Raw genomic sequence first — 21,757 nt, forward strand, 5'->3', positions numbered from 1 at the left:
CCTCCAACATCACCTGTGGCCTGCCCGAGTGAAAGTCATGCTTGTAGTGATCTCTGTATATGTATATACATGAAGGGTTAATGTGTAGTCAATACAGTCAGATGATCACTTGAGGGCAACACGAACAGGGAGTATAAATACAAGCTCAATCTGTTTTTCCACTCTCTCCGGGTGTGGTGTGGCTAGAGAACAGAAGTATAATAAGCTCAGAGTGCAAAATATAATATTCATAGCTGATCTAATTCTATCCTGTTTAATTTGGCTATTAGTAAAAGTATTGAAAAATCAAACTCACAAGTTAATTGATTAGTTACTCAATAAATTATTTGTTATCACTGGACGACTTTGAGTATTCATCAGCAAAGTTAAGTTCAACTCAGCAGAAACAAATGAGGAACAAATATTACTCCAAGTAATATAACAATGCTCAGGTCACCGGGGTGCAGTGTGTAAGTACACTAGGCCAGGTAAGGGCATGCACAAGCCAAGCATTAAAAAAAAATGCACAAGAATGATTATTTCTGGGATTTCTTTTTGCATTATTGATGTATTGCTGGCTAATACTGTTGTGTGGACGTTTTTGTTGTTGGCCTTTATGAAATGGCTGCACTGAGATGGGTTGGTGGTGAGGAAGCTTTAACCAAAGTGAAACCTCAATATGCAGCCCCTCTCGGTCTGTCCAATTGCAGCTGCGACATGTGGTCTCCTCCTTTCCTCCTCCACCTCTTCCTGAGGTGCCTTGCAGATTGCAGGAACAGGTGGCTGGGCCCTCATAATTGTCAGTTAATACAAACATGGAGGACCCTCTTGGGCATAGACTGCAGAGGACATCTGAGTGAACTAAGCAGTAAAATTCCACTTGCAGTTCTAAAAGTGGAGCTCCATGGCTCTTGTTGATGGTCCGCTAACTTTGTGTGATGGGATAATGGAATGGGGTCATGAGCCATGGGTGGAGAGGTTAGCTATCAAGCAGCCATCCTATTGTGTGGGCAGACTGTTGAAGGAGGATAGCATTGTGAGTGCTGTCAGATTAGTGAGAAATCACTGAGTTGAATTTCTTGGTGTGTTCACATACCAAAACACATTTTACTGAGTGATTGTGGTATCGCTCCACATTGACATGAGGGAACCCGGTGCCACATTGGGGCACCGTGCATCCTTGAGAAGCATGCTATTCTGGCAAATCCACGTGCCATATCATCCTTAGGTAGTAGAGAATGAAATCTCCCCCGACTCCTGTAGAAAGCCTTGATTACCTTCCAAATATTTCTATAGATGGTGATTTGCAACACTTTGCAGATGTTTAGCTGTTTAGTAGGGGCTGTTTAGCGCAGGGCTAAATCGCTGTCTTTGAAAGCAGACCAAGGCAGGCCAGCAGCACGGTTCGATTCCCGTAACAGCCTCCCCGAACAGGCGCTGGAATGTGGCGACTAGGGTCTTTTTACAGTAACTTCATTTGAAGCCTACTTGTGACAACAAGCGATTTTCATTTCATTTCATTTTCATGTTTCCAGCTTCCAGCTGGAAAGAACCAGTTGCTAAGAATTAAAGGAAGGCCGTGATCATCCTAGCCACAGAGGAGACCTGACCTCATCCTGGTATGAGGCCCCAGGCCATTGTCAAGGAGGTGGCACAACTTTGTCACTAGCTCCTTGGTGAAGCAAAGTTTGGTGAGACGTTCTTCCCGGCTCATCCCAATATAGGAGGCGTGTCTGGGGTAGCGTCTTCTAAAGGAAACCCTCCTTATCATCCTTGGATAGGTTCCCTTCTTTTTCTCCTCCCATGTCTGTTCCGCTCATTCTGCACAGCAAGTGGCACCTCAACACCTCTTACACGAGGCAATGCAATTCTCTTAGCCTTTCTGTGCTCAGTAGAAACCTTTAAACTCCTCCAGGCAACACACCACAGAGCTTTCACCAATGTGACCTGAGCGTAAGTAAATCAAAAGCACCTTAGCTGCATCTTGTTAATTGGCCCTTCAAATAGCCCCAGAACAGGTTCCAATTTGCTTTGTAACACTTGTTTTATGTGTTCCGTGCACATTTGTTAACCAACTTCAGCATTAGTAAATTGCATCACCCTGTTGGTATCTGTGATGTCATGATCTCACCGTTCCAATTTCTTCAAGTGCACCGAGGGGAGGGTTGGTGTAATTTCCCCTGCTTTTACGAATGTGTACATCTGTGTAAAACCAATAGAAATAGCACTATGCAATTGAATTTCTTGCCCTACTTGTGTCTTGTCCTTAAGGCACACTTTTTAAAAAGATTAAATTCACTGTCCGGTGTGGTCTTGTACAACACTGTCCAGGGAGGTTAAATTCCCAAGCTATGTTGAGATCATTGGAAGCTGGGGGTCTATGATTGTCCGCACTGTGTCTGAGTTAATCAGTCTGTGTTCTTCACTCTTGATTGGAATGGAAAGTGTATTTGTATAATACTGGCTCAGATCTGGATCGCGTTTAACATTGAATTGCTCAATCTTGCTTCTGGAAATGCAAAGTCTAAGTATATTAATGTGTACCAGCAAAGGGGGTTGCTAGCGGCTCTGGAAACTCTCGCACGAATCAGCACCTTCGGAAGAGAGAATGGCAGGGTAAATAAATAATGGAAGGCGCGAACATCAAGAAACGGGATTCCACGGGTGTGGAAAGAAATTAGGAGAGGCATGCAGAAAGAAGAGGGATGGGGAATAAACAGGATGTCCATGCATACGAGAGACTGGTTCCATGCATTGCCTCACCTGGCAACCCGGCAGGAATCACACACCCAGCCGTACTCCTTTTTGTTGAATTTGCTACAGCTTTTGCAGGTGTACAGACAACAATCCAGACATCGCCGTTTGCTGTTCACCAAGAACTGAAAAGGTTCCAGGCAGTGAATGCAATGACCTTCATTAAACTTGGCTTGCTTCGTAAGAAACTTCCTCTTAGCCGTTTCTTCCTCAATCTTAGACCTTAATTCCCTAGACAGCAGGAAGCAAGATAGAAGGAACAGGAGGAAATACAGGAAAAAAGGTGAGTGAATTAAAGCAAAACAAAGATGTCTTCTGTAAAATCTGGCTTATAAGTTCCTGCCAATATACAATTCACATTCTGATGGTTGCCACAACAATAATATTATAGTTGGTTGCTGATTATAATTTACTTCCATAAATTTAAGGATTGTAATAACTAGAGGATAAAATTTACAAATATGGACATAGATTGGATTGAAGAATTTGGTTGGAAAATCCTATGACATTCCGAGCTTGTACCCAGTGTACAAGCTTAGTAAAAATGATTAAAATCCATCCGTATGTCTGAAAATGCATGCCCACATTGTCCATCCACTGATCGACCCCATCAGCCATCACAGGTATTTTATCTGTGCCAGGCCAGATGTCGGATGGCCACCTCATGTCCCTTGGGCCAACTGAGATCCTTAATTGGACAATTAATGGGGACATAAGGACCTCTTGTCACTGCTGGGGTCTTTCCTGAGGCAAGCGAAATCCATGTCAGGAGCCACCTGGTGACCTTGTGGTCAGGCCGGGATTTTGGGGGGGAATGCCTCCTGTTCAGACGGTGCTGCTGGGATATGAGAGCTTCCAGCCATTTTAATGGCTAACAGCTCTGAGAGGTAGGTCTTCCTTTCTTGCTTGGGGTGGAAGCCCCACCCAAAATCAATGAAAGTCCTGTCGCTGTGGGTGAACTAGCCAATTCAGTTGGGCCCGCCATTGTTTTTTACACCAAAGGTGCGACCCTGCCACCCTCTGCGCCCCACATAAAATTCAGCCGAAAGAATCAGACTTCCCCATAACAACTGCCGATAAATGTTACAGCACATCTTTGTGAGTAACTCAGGTGTGAAACAAAAATACAGCTCCAAAAATAACAATCCAACCCACCAACATCCCTGCACAAGGTAGGGTAGCCCATACAGTCATCCAACCCAACAACTAAACTTCCTAATGCTAAAGTCTGCAACACTGGAGAATATGGACAACTATGTCATCAGACATATGGGCCGGGATTCTCCGCTATCCGGTGGGGCGGGCCGTGCCGGCGCTGAGGAGTGGCGTGAAGCACTCCGGCGTCGGGCCACCCAGAAGGTGTGGAATCCTCCGCACCTTCAGGGGCTAGGCCGACGCCGGCGTGGTTGGCACCGCGTCAGCCAGCGCCAGCGGGGTTGGCTCCGTGCCAACTGGTGCTGAAGGGCCTCCACCAGCCGGCGCGAGTTGGCACATGCTCGGGAGCGGCAGCGTGTTCTGGCACGATCCCAGCGCATGGGCAGGGGGGTTCTTCTCCGCGCCGGCCATGGCGGACCATTACAGTGGCCGGCGCGGAGCTAAAGAGTGCCCCCACGGCACAGGCCCGCACGCAGATTGGTGGGTCCCGATCACGGGCCAGGCCACCGCGGGGCCCCCCTCCCGGGGCCAGATCCCCCCGTGCCCCCACGAGGACTCCGCAGGCCGCCCGCAGAGCCAGGTCCCGCCGGTAAGGACCTTGTTTGATTTACGCCGGCGGGACTGGCCGGAAACGGGCGGCCACTCGGCCCATCGCGGAACAGAGAATCGCCGTTGGGGCCACTGCCAACGACCCCTGACCGACGCAACGCGATTCCTGCCCCCGCCGAAAAACCGGCGCCGGAGAATCAGACATATGGGCCGGGGCGAGATTCATGCCGCTCCCCGGCGATTCTCCGGCCCGCTGGGGGGGTCGGAGAATCCCGCCCATATACTTCTATCCACAAAATGTATAAGACCATTGACAAGGCAGCATGGGACCTGGGTTCAATACCAGCCTTGGGTGTGTGTGGAGTTTAGACTTTTTGCGTGGTTTTCCTCCCACAGTCCAAAGATGTGCAAGTTAGGTGGATGGGCCATGATAAATTGCCCCTTAGATTTAGTTGGGGTTACAGGGATAGGGCAGGGGAATGTGCCAAGGTTAGGGTGGTCTTTCAGAGGGTCAGTGTAATCTTGATGGGCTAAATAGCCTCCTTCTGCACTGTAGGGTATCTATGATTCTATGACATGTAGATCAATGAAAAGTTCAGAATTCTGTAGATCAAGATTTAATCCTAACACATATGATCTTAACTAGGAACTCTGAACATTATTGATAAGAACACACAGATATTTAACAGCATAGTCGCCTCTCAGCGTGTGGCCCAATGTCATTGTTGCACTGCAGAAAGATAGCTAATTGCTTCTTCTATTGTTTGTGTCAATACTGAGGTGTACATTGACATGTCATAAACTATAAAATTACGGGTGGGGATTCTTCGTTCCCCCAGCCGCGTGTTTCTCGATGGCGCACCATTCACTGGCGGCAGGATTCAATACTCCCACTGCTTGTCGATGGGATTTCCCAATGATGTCACCCCATGACGATAGAAATCCATGGACAGGGTGCGCTGCCAGCAGGAAAAGTGAACCCCGACAACTGGAGAATTCCGGACTTCATTCAAGTTCATGTTTATCACCAAATATTCCATTACTTTCTTTCTTTAAGCAGCATATACCTTTTCTCCACTGCACATTTCCCCCATTGTCCTCCTCTACATTTCTTTCTTTCTCATCAAATCTTCTCCCATATTATGGGCAGGTTACTCTGTTTCCTCCAGCCACGTGTTTCTGGGCAACGTGCCATTTGCTGGCAACGGGACTCTGTCTTCCCGCCACTTGTCTCGCTCTTTCTCCAATTCCTTACAGATATCAAAATGGCTGTTGGCACTGATCTCGCTGCAGCTGCCCTCACATTGCTGGTGGCAGCCCAGGCGGCCAGAAACTGGAGGAGGCAGCAGTGTCGACACAGGCTGGAGGCGCCACCTCATGAGCAGTGGGCTGCCATACACCCTGAAGACCCGGCAGCCCGACAGGCCGAGGAGGAATGTCAGTGATGAGCTAAGGTCATTCAATGAGATGATGGAAAGCATGTGCCGCAGAAGACGGCGTCTCAACAAAAGACAGTGCGGCACCTGTGCCATGTCCTTGCAAAATTGGCACCCTGTGGATGAGGAGGACGTGAAGGTCACCGCAGAGCTCAATTTCTATGCCACTGGTTCATTCCAGGGCTCGAGCGGGGACCTATGCACCATTTCAGAATCTACAGCCTATAGGTAGATCCGTAAGGTCACAGATACTCAGTATGCTTGGCATCAGACTTTATCACCTTCAATCTGAACCAGGCCCACCAAGGTGCCAAAGCTGCAGGATTCTCCAGCACCTAGTACTGGGAAGCCCCAGGTCCAGGGGGCATTAGGTGGCACACATGTTGCCCTGCCCTTTATTAACAGGAAAGGGTTCCACCATCTGAATGTCCAGATGGTGTGCGACCACCACCTCCGGATCATGCATGTGTGTGCCCACTACCCAGAGAGCATGCATGACAGCTGCATCCTGGGGCATTTGGAGATCCCCAGCGTCTTCGAGGACCACCCCAGGATGGCCGGTTGGCTCTTGAGAACAAGGGCTAGAGCTGAGGTCCTGGCTCATGATGCCAGTGCGGATACCCGTTATAATGAGGCCCACGTTATCATCCGTGCTGTCTGTGTGCGGTGCAATAGATTGCTGAAAATGCAGTTCTGGACCGCTCTGGTGGTGCCCTGCTATATAGGATGGCGAAATCGTATGGCTACAAACAGGGCTCAAGACTATAGACGGAGACCGAGACAAGGAAATTATGAAACCCAGTTAGAACCTACAATAGGAAGATGAACCCCAGAAATGCACGGGGCATGATAAATTGATGTTTTTGATGTGACATTATGCTTTCAACTGTCCAACTCGTTATGATAGAGTGTTTGAAGCGACACATGACATGGAAGAGTCAGAAGAGGAAAAAGATAGTGACCAGAAAGAAGGCATTGTCCTATTGACAAGCAGTTTTACCAGGATAATGAGGGTGTTGGTTGCAGAATCCTTCAGCTGTGCTGCATTGGACAGTGGCTGCACATCTACTGTGTGTGGAATTGACTGGTTAAAATGTTACCTGGAATCTTTGAATGCTGAAAATTGTAACAAGGTTAAGGAATTTGAAAGTTCCACAAGTTTCAGGTTTGGGGATGCTAATACTCTGAAGTCGCTGAAAAGAGTGGTGATCCCTTGCAATATTGCCGGAGTGAATAATTTCATTAGCACGGATGGTGTATCCAGTGAGATACCTTTGCTTCTGAGCAGACCATCGATGAAGAAAGCACACATGAAACTGGATATGGAACAGGATAAGGCAACAGCTTTTGGGAAGACGGTGGACTTACAATTTACACAGTCGGGACACTATTGTATTCCATTACTGACAAATAATTTTTCAAGTAGAGTGGTTAAGGATGTGCTAATGGCAGTTCAAAATGGGACTTTAGCTGATAAAAAGCTTGTTGTATTAAAACTGCATAGGCAATTTGCACATCTGTCTCCTCGGAGGCTGAAAGATTTATTAAAGGATGCAGGAGTAAGGGATGACGACTATACTAAACTGATAGAACAGGTTAGTGACCGCTGTGAAGTTTGTAGAAAGTACAGAAGGACACCAGCACGACCGATAGTAACCCTACCTTTGGCCAGGGATTTTAACGACAATGTGGCCATGGACCTTAAGATATGGGATAAAGCAAATAATATATTTATTTTGCATTTTGTAGATTTAGCAACCAGATTTAGTCAATCAACGATTGTACGAAGTAAAGAAAAGAGAGTAATTCTGGATCAAATCGTGGAAAAATGGATAGGGACAGGAATGGGTCCACCGGCAAAGTTCCTTACGGACAATGGGGGAGAATTTGCTAATGATGAGTTTAGGGATATGTGTGAAAACATGAATATCAGAGTTATGAATACGGCTGCAGAAAGCCCATTTAGTAATGGTGTATGTGAAAGAAATCATGCTGTCATCGATGACATGCTTCGGAAAATTTTGGCAGCTCGACCAAATTTCACGCTAAATTCAGCTTTAGCATGGGCAGTACATGCAAAGAATTAATTGCAGATGGTTGGGGGCTATAGTCCTTATCAATTAGTGTTTGGTAGAAATCCTAAAATTCCATCCATTTTGGATGACCAGCCTCCAGCTTGGGAGGGGACTACAATTAGCCCTGGTTTTGCTGAACATTTAAATGCATTACATAGCAGTAGAAAAGCTTCTTTGGAAGCAGAAGTCTCTGAAAGAATTCGCAGAGCTTTAAGACATAACGTACGACCATCAAATGCCGTTTTTCATCAAGGAGGCATGGTATACTATAAGAGAGACAATTCTAATGAATGGAAAGGCCCAGGGAACATCATAGGCATAGATGGCAAAACAATTATTTTGCAACATGGTAATCAAAACTGTTAGGGTCCACTCATCAAGGATAATGGGTACAGATTACAAATTTTCAAATTTAGACAGAGCAGACAGACATGACGAGGAACCAGAGTCATCTAGTATGCATGTGTTACAGAACTATGAGGACCAATTAACTGATATAGACAGGGTTTCTGTGGAGGAACACAACACTTCTGGTGAATTAAAACAGGCCATTTTTCCGAAAGGGCAACTGCCAAACGTTGGTACAAAAAGTGACATACTTGCCTGAAGGGTCTACTCAATGGAAGGATGCAACTGTTATTAGTAGAGCAGGGAAGGCCACTGGAAAGTATAAACATTGGTTGAATGTACAGCATTCAGGGGAAGGAGTCAAGGCAATGGATTGGGAAAACGAAGTTCAAAAATGGAGGGCACAGAAACGCAGTGCCAGTTCAGATAGTACATCGGATAGTGAACAGGTCCGCAGGAAAAGGTTGAGAACTATTGAAAAGACATCCCACAGCAGAAGGGAAAGATCAAGCAGTAGCAGTACAGAACAAGATACCAGGCGGGAGAGGGGACGTAGTTTGTCAAGATCTCGGAACATGAGTAAGACTACGAATACTAATAGGAGTAGAAGCCCACATGCACGTGAGATTTTGGTGGCTTCAAATAAATTAGATGAAAAAGTTATTAAAGAAGCTAAACAGCAAGTATTACATAGTTGGAATGAATTTGGGGTATACACGGAAGTACAGGATAGGGGACAAAGAGTTCTATCCCACAGATGGATTTGCATGGAAAAGGTTCTTCCGGATGGAACTTACAAGGCAAAGGCCAGGCTCGTGGCAAGGGGATTTGAAGAAAACTTAGAAGATCAGGATTTAAGGGTAGATTCACCTACAGCAGGAAAGGTTATTTTAAATATCTTCTTGGCTCTGTTAGCCACAAAGGCATGGGAATGCAAATCTATAGATATAAAAGCTGCCTTTTTGCAGGGGCATCAGCTCCAGAGAGAAATTCTTCTCCATCCTCCTAAAGAAGCAGCTAACACAGAAGGGGTACTCTGGAAGTTGAACAAATGTGTATATGGATTAAATGATGCATCTAGAGTCTGGTATTTTTCGGGAAGATCAGTTTTGTTAAAGTTAGGCTGTTGCCAGTTGAAAGCAGATCCTGCAATATTTTACTGGTACTATAAAGGAAATCTTTCTGGCATTTTTATGATGCATGTCGATGATTTTTTGTGGGGTGGGACTAGTGATTTTGAAGCTATTGTAATCTCTGGTTTGAGGAAAGAATTCAGCGTTGGAAGTCAGGCTTCCGGTGCATTTAAATATATTGGACTGGAAATTGGACAGACTAAATTAGGGGCAACTTTACGTCAGCAATCTTATTTGGAAAGCATCACCCCAATAGCAATTAGTCGTGGCCGAGTTTTACAAAAAGACGCAATGGTTTCAAAGATAGAAAAAGAGCAATTGCGAAGTTTAATTGGGCAACTGAACTGGTTAGGTAGACAGACTAAACCGGACGTGAGTTTTGATGTCTTAGAGTTGAGTACAAAAATGAATGATCGGAAAGTGGAAGACATAATAAGAGCAAATAAAGCGTTGGCCAAACTAAAAATGCAGGAGTGTATTTTGAAGTTCCCGGTTTTAGGTGACCTTAAGCAATTGAAACTCATAGTTTATAGTGATGTGTCCTACCCAAATTTATGTGATGGGGTTTCAAGCGCAGGAGGTTTTATAATTTTCCTTTTGGGGAACAATGGTAAATGTTGCCCACTTGTGTGGGAAACAAAGAAAATAAGGAGAGTGGTAAAAAGCACTTTGGCTGCTGAGACGTTAAGCCTTGTAGAGGCGGTGGATATGGCTTTTTATATAAGGATGATATTGACAGAAATTTTGGGATTAGGGGATTTGGGTAATATACCTATTGACTGTCACATTGACAATAAATCCCTGTGGGAAAATGTGAACTCTACAAAAATTGTCAATGAAAAGAGGTTACGGATAGACATCGCAAGTTTGAAGCAGATGTTGGACAGAGGGGAAATAACAAAAATTAAATGGGTTGACAGGAGCTATCAACTGTCAGACTGTTTTACGAAAAGAGGGGCGAGTTCACAGAAACTTTTGCATATTGTTAATGAAGGACGCTTGTTTCTGGGAATGTTTTTTTTTCTTTCGCGTCCAAACAAAAAAGTTTCTTGAAATTTTGTTTTCACCTAATTATTATTTTTTTTCTCCAAGGAAGGGGAGACTGTTAAGTAATGGGTTAAGAGACATTGCAATTAGTTGTCTCATTTATGCTAAGTATCCATTAATTGACACTGATATGTAAAGGGGCTTCAGGCGGCCTCTGTCAGGTGGTGTGTTGTTAAGAGTTTTGTGCAGAGGCTGTGGAAGTGAAATAAATGGTGTTTGGTGAAAAGGAAAAAGAACTTTAGACTCTTCATTTCACAGCAACTGAAACATCTGACAAGAGTGTGGGTGGAGCTGGGCTTTAGATCAGCCATTTTGCAGTTTCGTTTCAGTTTTGAGGAAAAGAGCTTGGGGTGTGTCTGTGTTTGCAGTGAGCTGGATCTGCTGTGATCTCTGCCATGAAAGACTATCTCTGGATCATTTGGGTGATTTAAACTCATAATAGTAAAGCCTTTAACCTGATGTGTTTCTGCTTAAAGGTGTTAAGTCCCTTGGATGTTGAAAGGAATTAATGAAGGATTATGTAGTGTTGTAATATTTTCGGGGTTATCTTTGAAGTAAGGAGGGTTAAGAGAGCCAATGTTTATTTAAAAAGGTTAAGTTGAGTTCATGGAATAAACATTGTTTTGTGTTTAAAAACCATGCGTCCATAATTGTAAACCCACACCTGGAGAACAAGACGTGTGCTCGGAAAAGCAACAATACATTAAAGGGGGAGGTTAGTTGAACTCCATGATACATTTTGGGGTTCGGAAAATGCCTCACCTATAACAATTGGGGGCTCGAGGGGGATAAAAGTCTATCTATTGGATTGGCTTTAGTGAGCTTAAAGACAGTGAAGGATTGTGGCTTTTCCGGTGTGATATTTTAGTTTAAGTGTGTTGTGGACAATGGCTCTTTCGGACGCTCATAAGTTTTTGGGGGTGGAGATTGTCACACGCAGTACCTTAAGGACAGAGACTCAAAGCAGACTGTTAGGTTTGGCAAAACCATTGCAGTTAACGTTACCTGACAAAATGTGAAAAGATGAGGTAATTATGGCGGTGGTTAAGCATTTAAACAAATGGAACATGAGAAAGAGTTAAAGCGGCTTAAATATGAAAGAGAGAGAGCGGAAAGAGAAAGAGAGAGAGAGGAAAAAGAAAAGGAGAGAGAAGAAAGGAGAAAAGAAAGAATAGTCCTAGCAGAACAAAAAGAAAAAGAAAGGGAGATACAGATCAGGGAAAAAGATAAAGAGAGGGAGTTTGAACTTCAGAAAATGGCCATGAAACATGAAAGTCAGTTAAAATTGGCAGACGTAAAGGGAAACGTACAGTTGGAGGATAGTGATGAGGATAGTGAGAAAGAGCATCATAGTCGAAGGCTTGGTGGGAATCTAAATATGTCCAAGCATTGCCAAGGTTTGACGAGAAGGAAGTGGAAGCCTTTTTCATTTCATTTGAGAATGTAGCTAAACAAATGAAATGGCCACTGGACATGTGGGTATTACTGATTCAACCAAAGCTGGTAGGTAGAGCTAGTGAAGTGTTTGCTTCACTACCGGAGGAGGTATCTGGAACGTATGAGGAGGTGAAGAAATCCATCTTAAGTGCATATGAGCTAGTGCCTGAAGTTTACAGACAAAGGTTTAGAAATGTAAGGAAAGAATTTGGTCAAACATACATGGAGTTTGAAAGGCTGAAACAGAGTAATTTCGATAGGTGGATAAGGGCTTTGAAAATAGACCAAACGTATGAAGCTCTCAGAGAAATTATACTTTTGGAGGAGTTTAAAAATTCAATTCCTGATGTAGTGAGAACTCATGTGGAAGAACAGAGGGTTAAAACTGCGAGATTAACAGTGGAAATGGCAGATGATTATGAATTAGTTCATAAATCAAAGATTGGTTTCCGACATCAGTTTCAGCCGGTGAGGGATAGAAACTGGGGACATGAGAAATACTCAAGTGATAAAGGTAAAGGTGATCTGATGGGAGACAATAAAGAGAGTGTACCTAAGATTAAAAAAGAAATCCAGGAGGGTGGAAAAGAGATGAAAAGTTTCAAATGTTGTAATTGTAATAAACTAGGCCATGTAAAGTCACAGTTTTGGTGGTTGAAGAAAAGCACTGGGAAGGCTGATGTGGTAAAACAGGATAAGACAGTGGGATTTGTTAGAATGGTAAAGGAAAGTCCAAGGAAAGCGAATGAGGTGCAAACGATTGTACAGCCTGTTCAAGAAGTAATTGTTGAGAAGGTGCCAGATGTCTTTAAAGAATTTGCTTGTGTGGGTTAAGTTTACTCATGTGTATCAGGAGGAGCAGGTAAAGAAGTCACAATTTTAAGAGATACAGGGGCTAGTCAATCTTCAATGGTAAGAGATGAGGAATTATGGAGTTTGTGAAGAATGTTGCCAGAAAAGATGGTGATATGTGGAATTCAGGGTGAGAGGAATAGCGTTCCATTATATAAGGTAAGGTTGGAAAGTCCAGTGAAGAGTGGTGAAGTGGTAGTAGGAGTAATAGATAAACTATCTTGTCCAGGCATACAGTTTATCTTGGGTAATGATGTAGCTGGATCGCAGGTAGGAGTGATGCCAGTGGAAAATCAGTCAACTGAAGTGTTGAAGGACGAATAACCTGGGATTTTTCCTGATTGTGTAGTAACAAGGTCGCAAAGTCACAGGTTAAGACAAGAGGAGAAATCAAAGAGTGAAGATGAAGTTGAAGTGCAATTATCAGAAACAATTTTTGATCAGATGGTTGGAAAAGAACAAGAACAGGTGGAGGATGAGGCGGATATTTTTAGCTCAGAAAAATTGGCGGAGTTACAACAGAAAGATGTAGAAGTAAATGGATATATCAGAAAGCATATACGGAAGAGGAATCTGAGAGTATACCAGTGTTATTACCGTAAAAGTGATGTCTTGATGAGAAAATGGAGACCTGTACATATGCAGGCGGATAAAAAGTGGGCAGAGGTTCATCAAGTAGTATTGCCGGTCGGGTATAGAAAGGAGGTACCAGTGGGAGGTCATTTGGGAATAAGACAAACTCAAGCTAAAATCCAGAGACATTTTTATTGGCCTGGACTACATAAAGATGTAGTTAAATTTTGTCAATCATGTCACACATGTCAAGTGATAGGGAAACCTCAAGCAGTGATAAAACCAGCACCCTTAATACCCATTCCAGCATTTGAGGAACCTTTTACGAGGGTTATAATTGATTGTGTGGGACCGCTTCCTAAAACAAAAGTGGGAATCAATATCTTTTGACGAGAATGGATGAGTCTACTAGGTTTCCAAAGGCCATTCCAGTACGTAATATTACAGCTAAAAGGATTGTGGAGGAGTTACTTAAATTCTTTACTAGATATGGACTACCCACAGAAATACAATCGGATCAAGGATCAAATTTTACTTCAAAATTATTCAAAGAAGTTATGGATAGTTTAGGAATAAAACAATTTAAATCAACTGCGTACCATCCAGAATCACAGGGAGCGTTAGAAAGGTGGCATCAGACATTCAAGGCAATGTTGAGGGCGTATTGTCAAGAATATCCAGAGGATTGGGATAAAGGAATCCCATTCGTATTGTTTGCAATTAGGGATGCACCTAATGAGTCTACCAAATTTAGTCCTTTTGAACTAATTTTTGGTCATGAGGTAAGAGGACCACTTAAATTGATTAAGGAAAAATTGGTGGGTGAGAAATCGGAAATTAAATAGAGCAGGTGAATTGGCTAGACAACATTTGAAAGTTGCACAAAATGTGATGAAACGGGTAGCGGACAAGAAATCCAAAGTTCGTAGTTTTGCCAGTAGGGATAAAGTTTTAGTGTCGTTACCAGTGATAGGTGAGCCTTTAAAAGCTAGGTTTTGTGGATCATATCAGATTGAAAGGAAATTAAGTGAGGTGAATTATGTGGTAAAAACACCAGATAGAAGGAAGACTCACCGAGTGTGTCATGTGAATATGCTTAAAAGGTACGTTGACAGGGAAGGAGAGAAAAAGGAGGTTTTAATGATTCTAACTCAATGTGCCGAACCAAATCCAAATGTGAATTTGACATACATCAAATTAAATTGGAAAATGAGGATGTTCTTAAAAATTGGGATGAATTGCTAAGTTACCTTCCAGAGGAAAAATGAACTGACCTGAAAGAGTTGTTGATATCACATGGCCAAGTTTGTAGACATAAATTGGGAAGTACTAAAATGGCTATACATGATGTAGATGTGGGAAATGCTGTTCCTATCAAACAACATCCATATAGACCTGATCCTTTAAAATTGGCACAGGTTAACAAAGAGATTGAGAGTATGCTTAAAAATGGCGTAATTGGAGTGGGTTGCAGCCAATGGAGCTCACCCATAGTGATGATACCTAAACCAGACGGTATCCAACGGTTGTGTGCGGACTATCGAAAGGTGAATGCAGTTACAAGAACGGACTCTTAGCCTATCCCACATTTGAAGGATTGCATTGAGAAAGTGGGCCAATCTGCTTTTATTTCCAACTTCCAGACATGAAAAGAACATTTAAAACATCGTATGGAGTTCTTCGATCGACTTCAGGTGGCGGGTTTGGTGATGAACCTAGCCAAAAGCTAATTTGGAGAAGCCCGAATCTCTTTCCTTGAGGAGTTTCCAATACCCTCGCGACGAAGGGAAATAATGCGATTTCTTAGCATGAGTGGATTTGATCGAACATTTGTGCAAAAGTTTTGTGGTGTGATTACTCCACTGATGGACTTGCTAAAGAAATGTAAACAAATTCAATGGACAGCAGACTTTCAACAGGCATTTGACTGCATGAAAGCTGTGATCACCAATGCTCCTGTATTGGAGAATTGCAAGGGACTCTGTGGTCAGATTGAACTAAAGTATCTGATTCTAAAGAGAAATTTTGAGGAGTAGAGGAATGGATGGATCGTGCAGAGACTTTGTTCAAAGAGACTGTCAATCGAGAAGGATTTTGTTTGGTGGAAGAAGAACAAAGGAAAAATGGACGATATTATTATGCCTGTTTGCATGTGTTTTTTTTTGGTGAAACAAAAAAGTATTTTTACTGTGTGCATTTCTTAGTGGATGGTGCAAAAGTGAAAAATGAAACCATCCTGAAGTTGATGGTTTATTTTTTTTCCTTGGGGGGAGGTGTCGTGTGAGAGTGCCTTAAGAAATGGATGTTTAAGCAATGTACCTTTAAGAAATGCAGTGATGTCAGACTGTGGGTGGAGCTGGGCTTTAGATCAGCCATTTTGCAGTTTAGTTTCAGTTTTGAGGAAAAGAGCTTGGGGGGGTGTCTGTCTTTGCAGTGAGCTGGATCTGCTGTGATCTCTGCCACGAAAGACTATCTCTGGATCAATTGGGTGATTTAAACTCATAATAGTAGAGCCTTTAACCTGATGTGTTCCTGTTTAAAGATGTTAAGTCCCTTGGATGCTGAAAGGAATTAATGAAGGATTATTTAGTGTTGCAATATTTTCAGGGTTATCTTTGAAGTAAGGGGTGTTAAGAGATCCAATGTTTATTTAAAAAGGTTAAGTTGAGTTCATGGAATAAACATTGTCTTGTGTTTAAAAACATTTGTCCATAATTGCTGTATCACACCTGGAGAACAAGCTGTGTGCTTCAAAAGCAACAATCCATTAAAGGGAGGGGGGGGTTGGTTGGACTCCATGATACATTTTGGGGTTCTGAAAACACCCCTCCCATAACAGGCAATAAAACATCCCTAGTCCGATACTCAAATCCTCTTGCTATGAAGGGCAACATACCATTTGCCTTCTTTACTGCCTGCTGTACTTGCACGCTTACATTCTGCGGCTGATGCAGCATACCACCACAATGACCAAAATGAGGGTATTGGAGGGTTGTACTTGATTGGTCTGGGCATCAAAACACATGTTGAGAAATCTGATATCCTGCTCAATGGTGGGCTTAGTGCCATGGGAATGTCACTTTAAGAAATGTTTGTCTGCTCAAGTGGCTGCAGTGATGTCAGAGTGCAGGTGGAGCTGAGCTCTGGCTCTGCTTTTTAGTTTCGCTTTGAGAAAAAGCTTGGGTATGTCTGTGTTTTTTGGTTTCGTTTTCGTGTTGGGGCTGAAACCAGCCAAAGAAGGTGTAATTTCGATCTTTCTGCCATCTAAAGACTATCTCTAGATCATTTGGTGAATTTAGAGTGATAACTGTTCTCAGTAGAGAATTTAAACCTGTTGTGCTTCTGTAAAAAGGATTTTTGGTTTATGGATGGTAAAAGGAAAATTTAAGGATTACTTAAGAGTGTTGTATTCTTTGGGGGGTGTATTTGAATTGATGGATGCTAAGATGTTCACTGTATATTTTAAAAAGGTTAACTGAGTTCATGGAATAAACTTTGTTTTTCTTTAAAAATTACTTTTCCATTTCTGCTGCACCACACCTGTAGAGTGGGCTGCGTGCTCCCCATACCACAATCTATTAAAAGTCGTGGGTCAGGTGAACTCCATGATACACTTTGGGGTTTTCTAAACCCTGGCCTATAACATTAGTAAGAAGATGGTGTTGGTTTTATCACCTTTTTATCTCTGTCTTAGGTTTCTGTCGAGAGGCGAGTATCCATCTCTGGAAGGGACATTCCATGCCTCTTGAGGATTCATCCACACACTTCGGAGACTAGAGTGTAGATCTGAGGCAGCTTGGACTGCCGGGGCATAAAGGAGTTTTGGCAGCTGCCAGGAAAGCTAGCACACACGTGGAGGAAGCTCTTGCTGTGGTTGCAGACCAGGTAGAGATTGAAGGAGTGAAAGCCTGTCCTGTTGATGAACCTGACTGGTGGGTTTCTGGGTTCCCTGATAGCCACATGAGTGTAACTGATGATTCCATGCATGTGTAGAATCTAGAGATAGCGGCAAAACCCTTTGGCCCTGTGAGGTCATGTCTGCTGTTAAAGGAATGTTCTGTCCAAATCTGGGGGAAAAGGTATCTGTGACTTTCAGAATGAAGTAGTTGCCACCATTTGCGAGATGCCACCAAGGTGTGCAGCTGATTGTTAGAAAGAGCCAGAATAAAGAAGTTCAAGCTTCAGTGACTTTGACAGCCACTGCCTGAGCATTGTGCTCAGTATTGCGAGTTGTGAGGTCTTCGGTGAAGAGCGCACAGATGCTTGTGGCCATCTACCTCAAGAGTGGTAGCCGCCTGCAGCACTGAATCCAAATCATCTCCAGATAGCTCCAAATTTGGCATGCAATGCTGTGCTGAGGGTTTAGCCTCTATTGCTTTTCTGCCTCATTTTCCTCTCCCCTGCTCTCCTTCTGCTTGGAGCTTCACCCTTCCTGTGGATGGAGCTGCCAATCATCGTCATTGGGGCCAAAATCAGTGCCAACTGCTTTTGGACAGCAGGTCATCGGTTTCTCAATATTTTGATGCCTGGACCAATCAAGTGCTACTCTCACACCGTGGTTGGTTGACTTGCCTTCTGCTCTTCTGGGTCCATGATGCCAAGGGCTTATCAAGCCTGTTCGAATCCCAAGCACTGAGTGCACACTTTCCACAGCCGCCAAATGCAGCGTCAAGGTCAACCCTCCTTACCAAATACAAAATACCCCCTTGTCCTGCTGACTCTCTTATTAAGCCGCGGGGGAGGGGGTGAGAGGAATTCCTGGGGAAATTATTGTTGGAACCCCACTATTCACCCACACCCCATCAGCTAATCTCAAGCAGACAGCCTGTGAAACAGGGATGCCCCCTTCAAAATTCTACGCTCCCAGTTGTAATGGCTTCCTGTAGGGGTGACAGTGGCACAGTGGTAATGTTACTTGACAGGTAATGCAGAGGCCCAAGCTAATGCTCGGGAACATGGAGTCAAGTTTCACCATGGCAGCTGGTGGAATTTATATTCAATCACTGAAAACCTGGAATTGAGATTTAGTCCATGGTAAACATTGATTTAAAAACCCATCTGGTTCACGAATATCCTTTCGAGAAGGAAATTTGCTGCCCTTAACTGGTCCGGCCTACATGTAACTCTAAGCCTATAGTCATGTGGTTGACTTTTAATTGCTCTCTCTGAAAGGGTCTAGCAAACCACTCAGATCAAGGGCAATTAGGGATGAGCAACACATTTTGGCCTAGTCCGTGAACCACATCCCATGAAAGAATTTTAAAAAACTGATGTGCTGGCCGTTGCCAGTCTTTCTAACCCCCTTTCCCTCCTGCACCACCTGCCACCCCCCTCCCCCCCCCCCCCCCCCCCCAAGTACCCATGTTCCCGACTTCACTTCTCCCTAAAATTCAGCCCTACATTACTGATACTGAAGCTGACCTTGTGTTCTATAAACTATCAAAAGGCACAGATTAGCTTTGTGGACTGAATGAATAAAGCGCTTTCTGTTCCGATAAAGCAGGAAAATCATGAGTGAAGAAACCACAGCTCAGCGTTGACATGTGATGTTTACTGCTCCTTATTACTTATATCTTCAATAAATGATTTTCCAGCTAAACTTTGCATACAAACTCTCAGTCTTGGTGCAGCAAAAAATAAAATCAGGAAGTAACACCAGTAACATTACAGAATATACAGTAATAGAATCTAAGCTTTGTAGTAAAGATACTTGGTCTAAATGTTAGCCTCAGTGCCCATGGTCTAGGAGAGCAACTAATCCTCATCATGATCCAAATACAAATCTGATAATCCTAATCATCTTTTCTTATTCATAGAATTTACAGTGCAGAAGGAAGTCATTCGGCCCATCGAGTCTGTAATGGCCCTTGGAAAGAGCACTCCACCCAAGCTCACATCTCCACCCCATCCCCGTAACCCTGTAACCCAGTAACCCCACCTAACCTTATTCTTTAATGTCTTACATTTCCATATATAACTCTATCACATATGAGGATTGTGCTGTAACACCAGGGGAGAATGAAGGTTACAGCACAGGGCAGAGAGACGCTGATCCTGAATGCTCCAATAAAACCCATGAAAAGGAGGAAAAGCACATTTAAGTAGAGTTTGGTGGTGGAAGGGTATTGCTTATCTGGAGAAATATTTGACGGAAATACAAGAAGGGGAAACATCTATGTGGGAACTGGGACTAATTGGTTAGTTCTATCAATTCCCGGCCCAGACACAATACAATCCATCTGTATGAGAAGAGCTCCCAATTACTTATCTGCTCCATCACTAAGGCACCTACTTCCACTTCCATAATATCATCTGACTCAGCTCATCTGTGACTAAAACCATGATTCACACCATTGTTACCTCCAGGTATGACTATTCCAATAGTTCCCTGGCCAGCTTGCCATCTTTCACAGTCAGAAGCAGAGTAGAATTGCATTTAAATACAATCTGTAACTTCTAGTCCGACACATCCCTCACTCTACCATCACAATGGAACCAGGATACAAACCCTGGGTCAATGATGAATGTGGGAGAAGATGTCAGAACCAGCACCAGGCATACTAAAAATGAGAAGAAACAATGGTGAAGTTATAACACAGGATGCTCAGCAGGGGAGGCAAAAAATGATAGACAGAGTTAACCAAACCCACAGCCAATGGATCAGGTCAAAGCTCTGAAGGCACAATCCCAGTCATGAATCAAGGTGGCCAATAAACAACTAACAGGAGAAGGATACTCCAAAAACATTTCTATCCTCAATAATAGCAGAGCCCAACGCATCAGTGAAAAGACAAGACTGAAACTTTGAAAATGGATGATTCATTTCAGCCTCTTGCTGAGGTCCACTTCAATACGGATGCCAGTCTTCAGATAATTTGATTCACTCCATGTGTTGTCAAAGAATTGCAGAAGATTCTGGATATGGGGCCTGACAACATCCTGGTTGTAGTACTGAATGAAGATTGTGCTCCAGAACTAGCCACACCCCCTAGTCAAGCTTTCTACTGCAGCCACAACGCGGCATAAATGTGAATAACTGACCAGATATGTCTTATCCACAAAAAGGACAGGACAAATATAATCTGGCCAATTACAACCCCACCACCACATAGATTCACCACTGTCATGTTATTATAATAACATAATACCCAATTGCTCATAAGGGGTTGGGTAAACATGTTGTGGATTCATTTGTTAAGACTCAGCACATGACAACAGTTAGACATAGGTATAAATTTTGAAGACAACAGAGCTGTGTGCTCTGCTCAAAGTAATAGTGAATTTAAGACTGGATCACAAGGTATATTCACTTCTAATGATGTCATGCTGCCATCCCTTAAAGGCATATTACAACACATCAGTGTAAAGGACAAGGCTGAAACATTCACAATAATGTTCAGTCAGAAGTACGGAGTGGATGATCCATCTCAGTCTCCTCCAGAGGTCCCCAGCATCACAGATGCCAGTCTTCAACCAATTCAATTCAGCCCATGTGATATCAAGAAATGGCTTAAGGCACTGGATACTGCAAAGGTTATGGGCACTGACAATATTCTGGCAAAATGACTGAAGACTTGTGCTCCAGAACTTGCCGCACTTCTAGCCAAGTTATTCCAGTACTACAAGACTGGCATCTACCCGGCAATGTGGAACATTTTCCAGGTATGTTATGTACACAAAAAAGCAGGACAAATCCAACCCAGCCAATTACCGCCCTATCATAAGGGGAAGGGATCATCAACAGTACAATCAGGCAGCACTTACTCAGCAATACCCTGCTCACGGATGTCAGTTTGGGTTTCATCATGATCACTCAGCTCCTGACCTGATTACAGCCTTGGTTAAAACATGGACAAAACAGCTGAACTCCGGTTTTGAGGTGAGATTAACTGCCCTTGGCATCAAGACAGCATTTGATTGAGTATGTCATCAAGGAGCCCTAGCTGAACTGGAATTAATTGGGAATCAGGGGTAAAGTTCTCCAATGGTTGGAGTCATATAAGTCATAGAATCTCTACAGTGCCGAAGGAGGACATTCTGACTATTGAGTCTGCACCAACCCTCTGGAAGAGCACCCTACTTAGGCTACCCCCCCCCCCCCCCCTCCACCCCCCACCTTGCCCTCATAACCCCATACCCAAGTTAACCTTCACATCTTTAGACAATAATTCAGCATGGCTAATCCACCTAACCTGCATATCTTTGGACTGTGGGAAGAAACACCCGAAGGAAACCTATGCAATCATGTGGAGAATGTACAAACTCAACACAGACAGTCACCCACGACTGGAATTGAACCCAGGTCCCTGGCGCTGTGAGGCAGCAGTGTTAACCACAGTGCCACCATGCCACCCATGCTCAGTGCAAAGGAAGATAGTTGTGGTTGTTGGAGGTCAGTCCTCTCAGTCCCTGGACATTA

General features: G+C 43.6%; 1 protein-coding gene across 5 annotated transcripts in view; it reads right to left on the reverse strand.

The window, feature by feature from the left end:
- The window catches only part of LOC140393878 (melanophilin-like), a 258,326-nt gene that overhangs the window by 189,051 nt on the left and 47,518 nt on the right, over positions 1-21,757 (reverse strand). For 4 of the 5 annotated variants that reach the window (XM_072480457.1, XM_072480466.1, XM_072480475.1 and 1 more), the window contains one exon: positions 2,743-2,964. The exons of the other annotated variant lie outside the window; for it this stretch is intronic. In XM_072480457.1, coding sequence (XP_072336558.1) covers positions 2,743-2,964 — 222 coding nt within the window. The remainder of the gene's footprint in view (positions 1-2,742; positions 2,965-21,757) is intronic. 5 annotated transcript variants of the gene reach the window in all.

This window comes from Scyliorhinus torazame, chromosome 2 (genome assembly GCF_047496885.1).
Source record: "Scyliorhinus torazame isolate Kashiwa2021f chromosome 2, sScyTor2.1, whole genome shotgun sequence".
Classification (NCBI taxonomy): domain Eukaryota; kingdom Metazoa; phylum Chordata; class Chondrichthyes; order Carcharhiniformes; family Scyliorhinidae; genus Scyliorhinus; species Scyliorhinus torazame.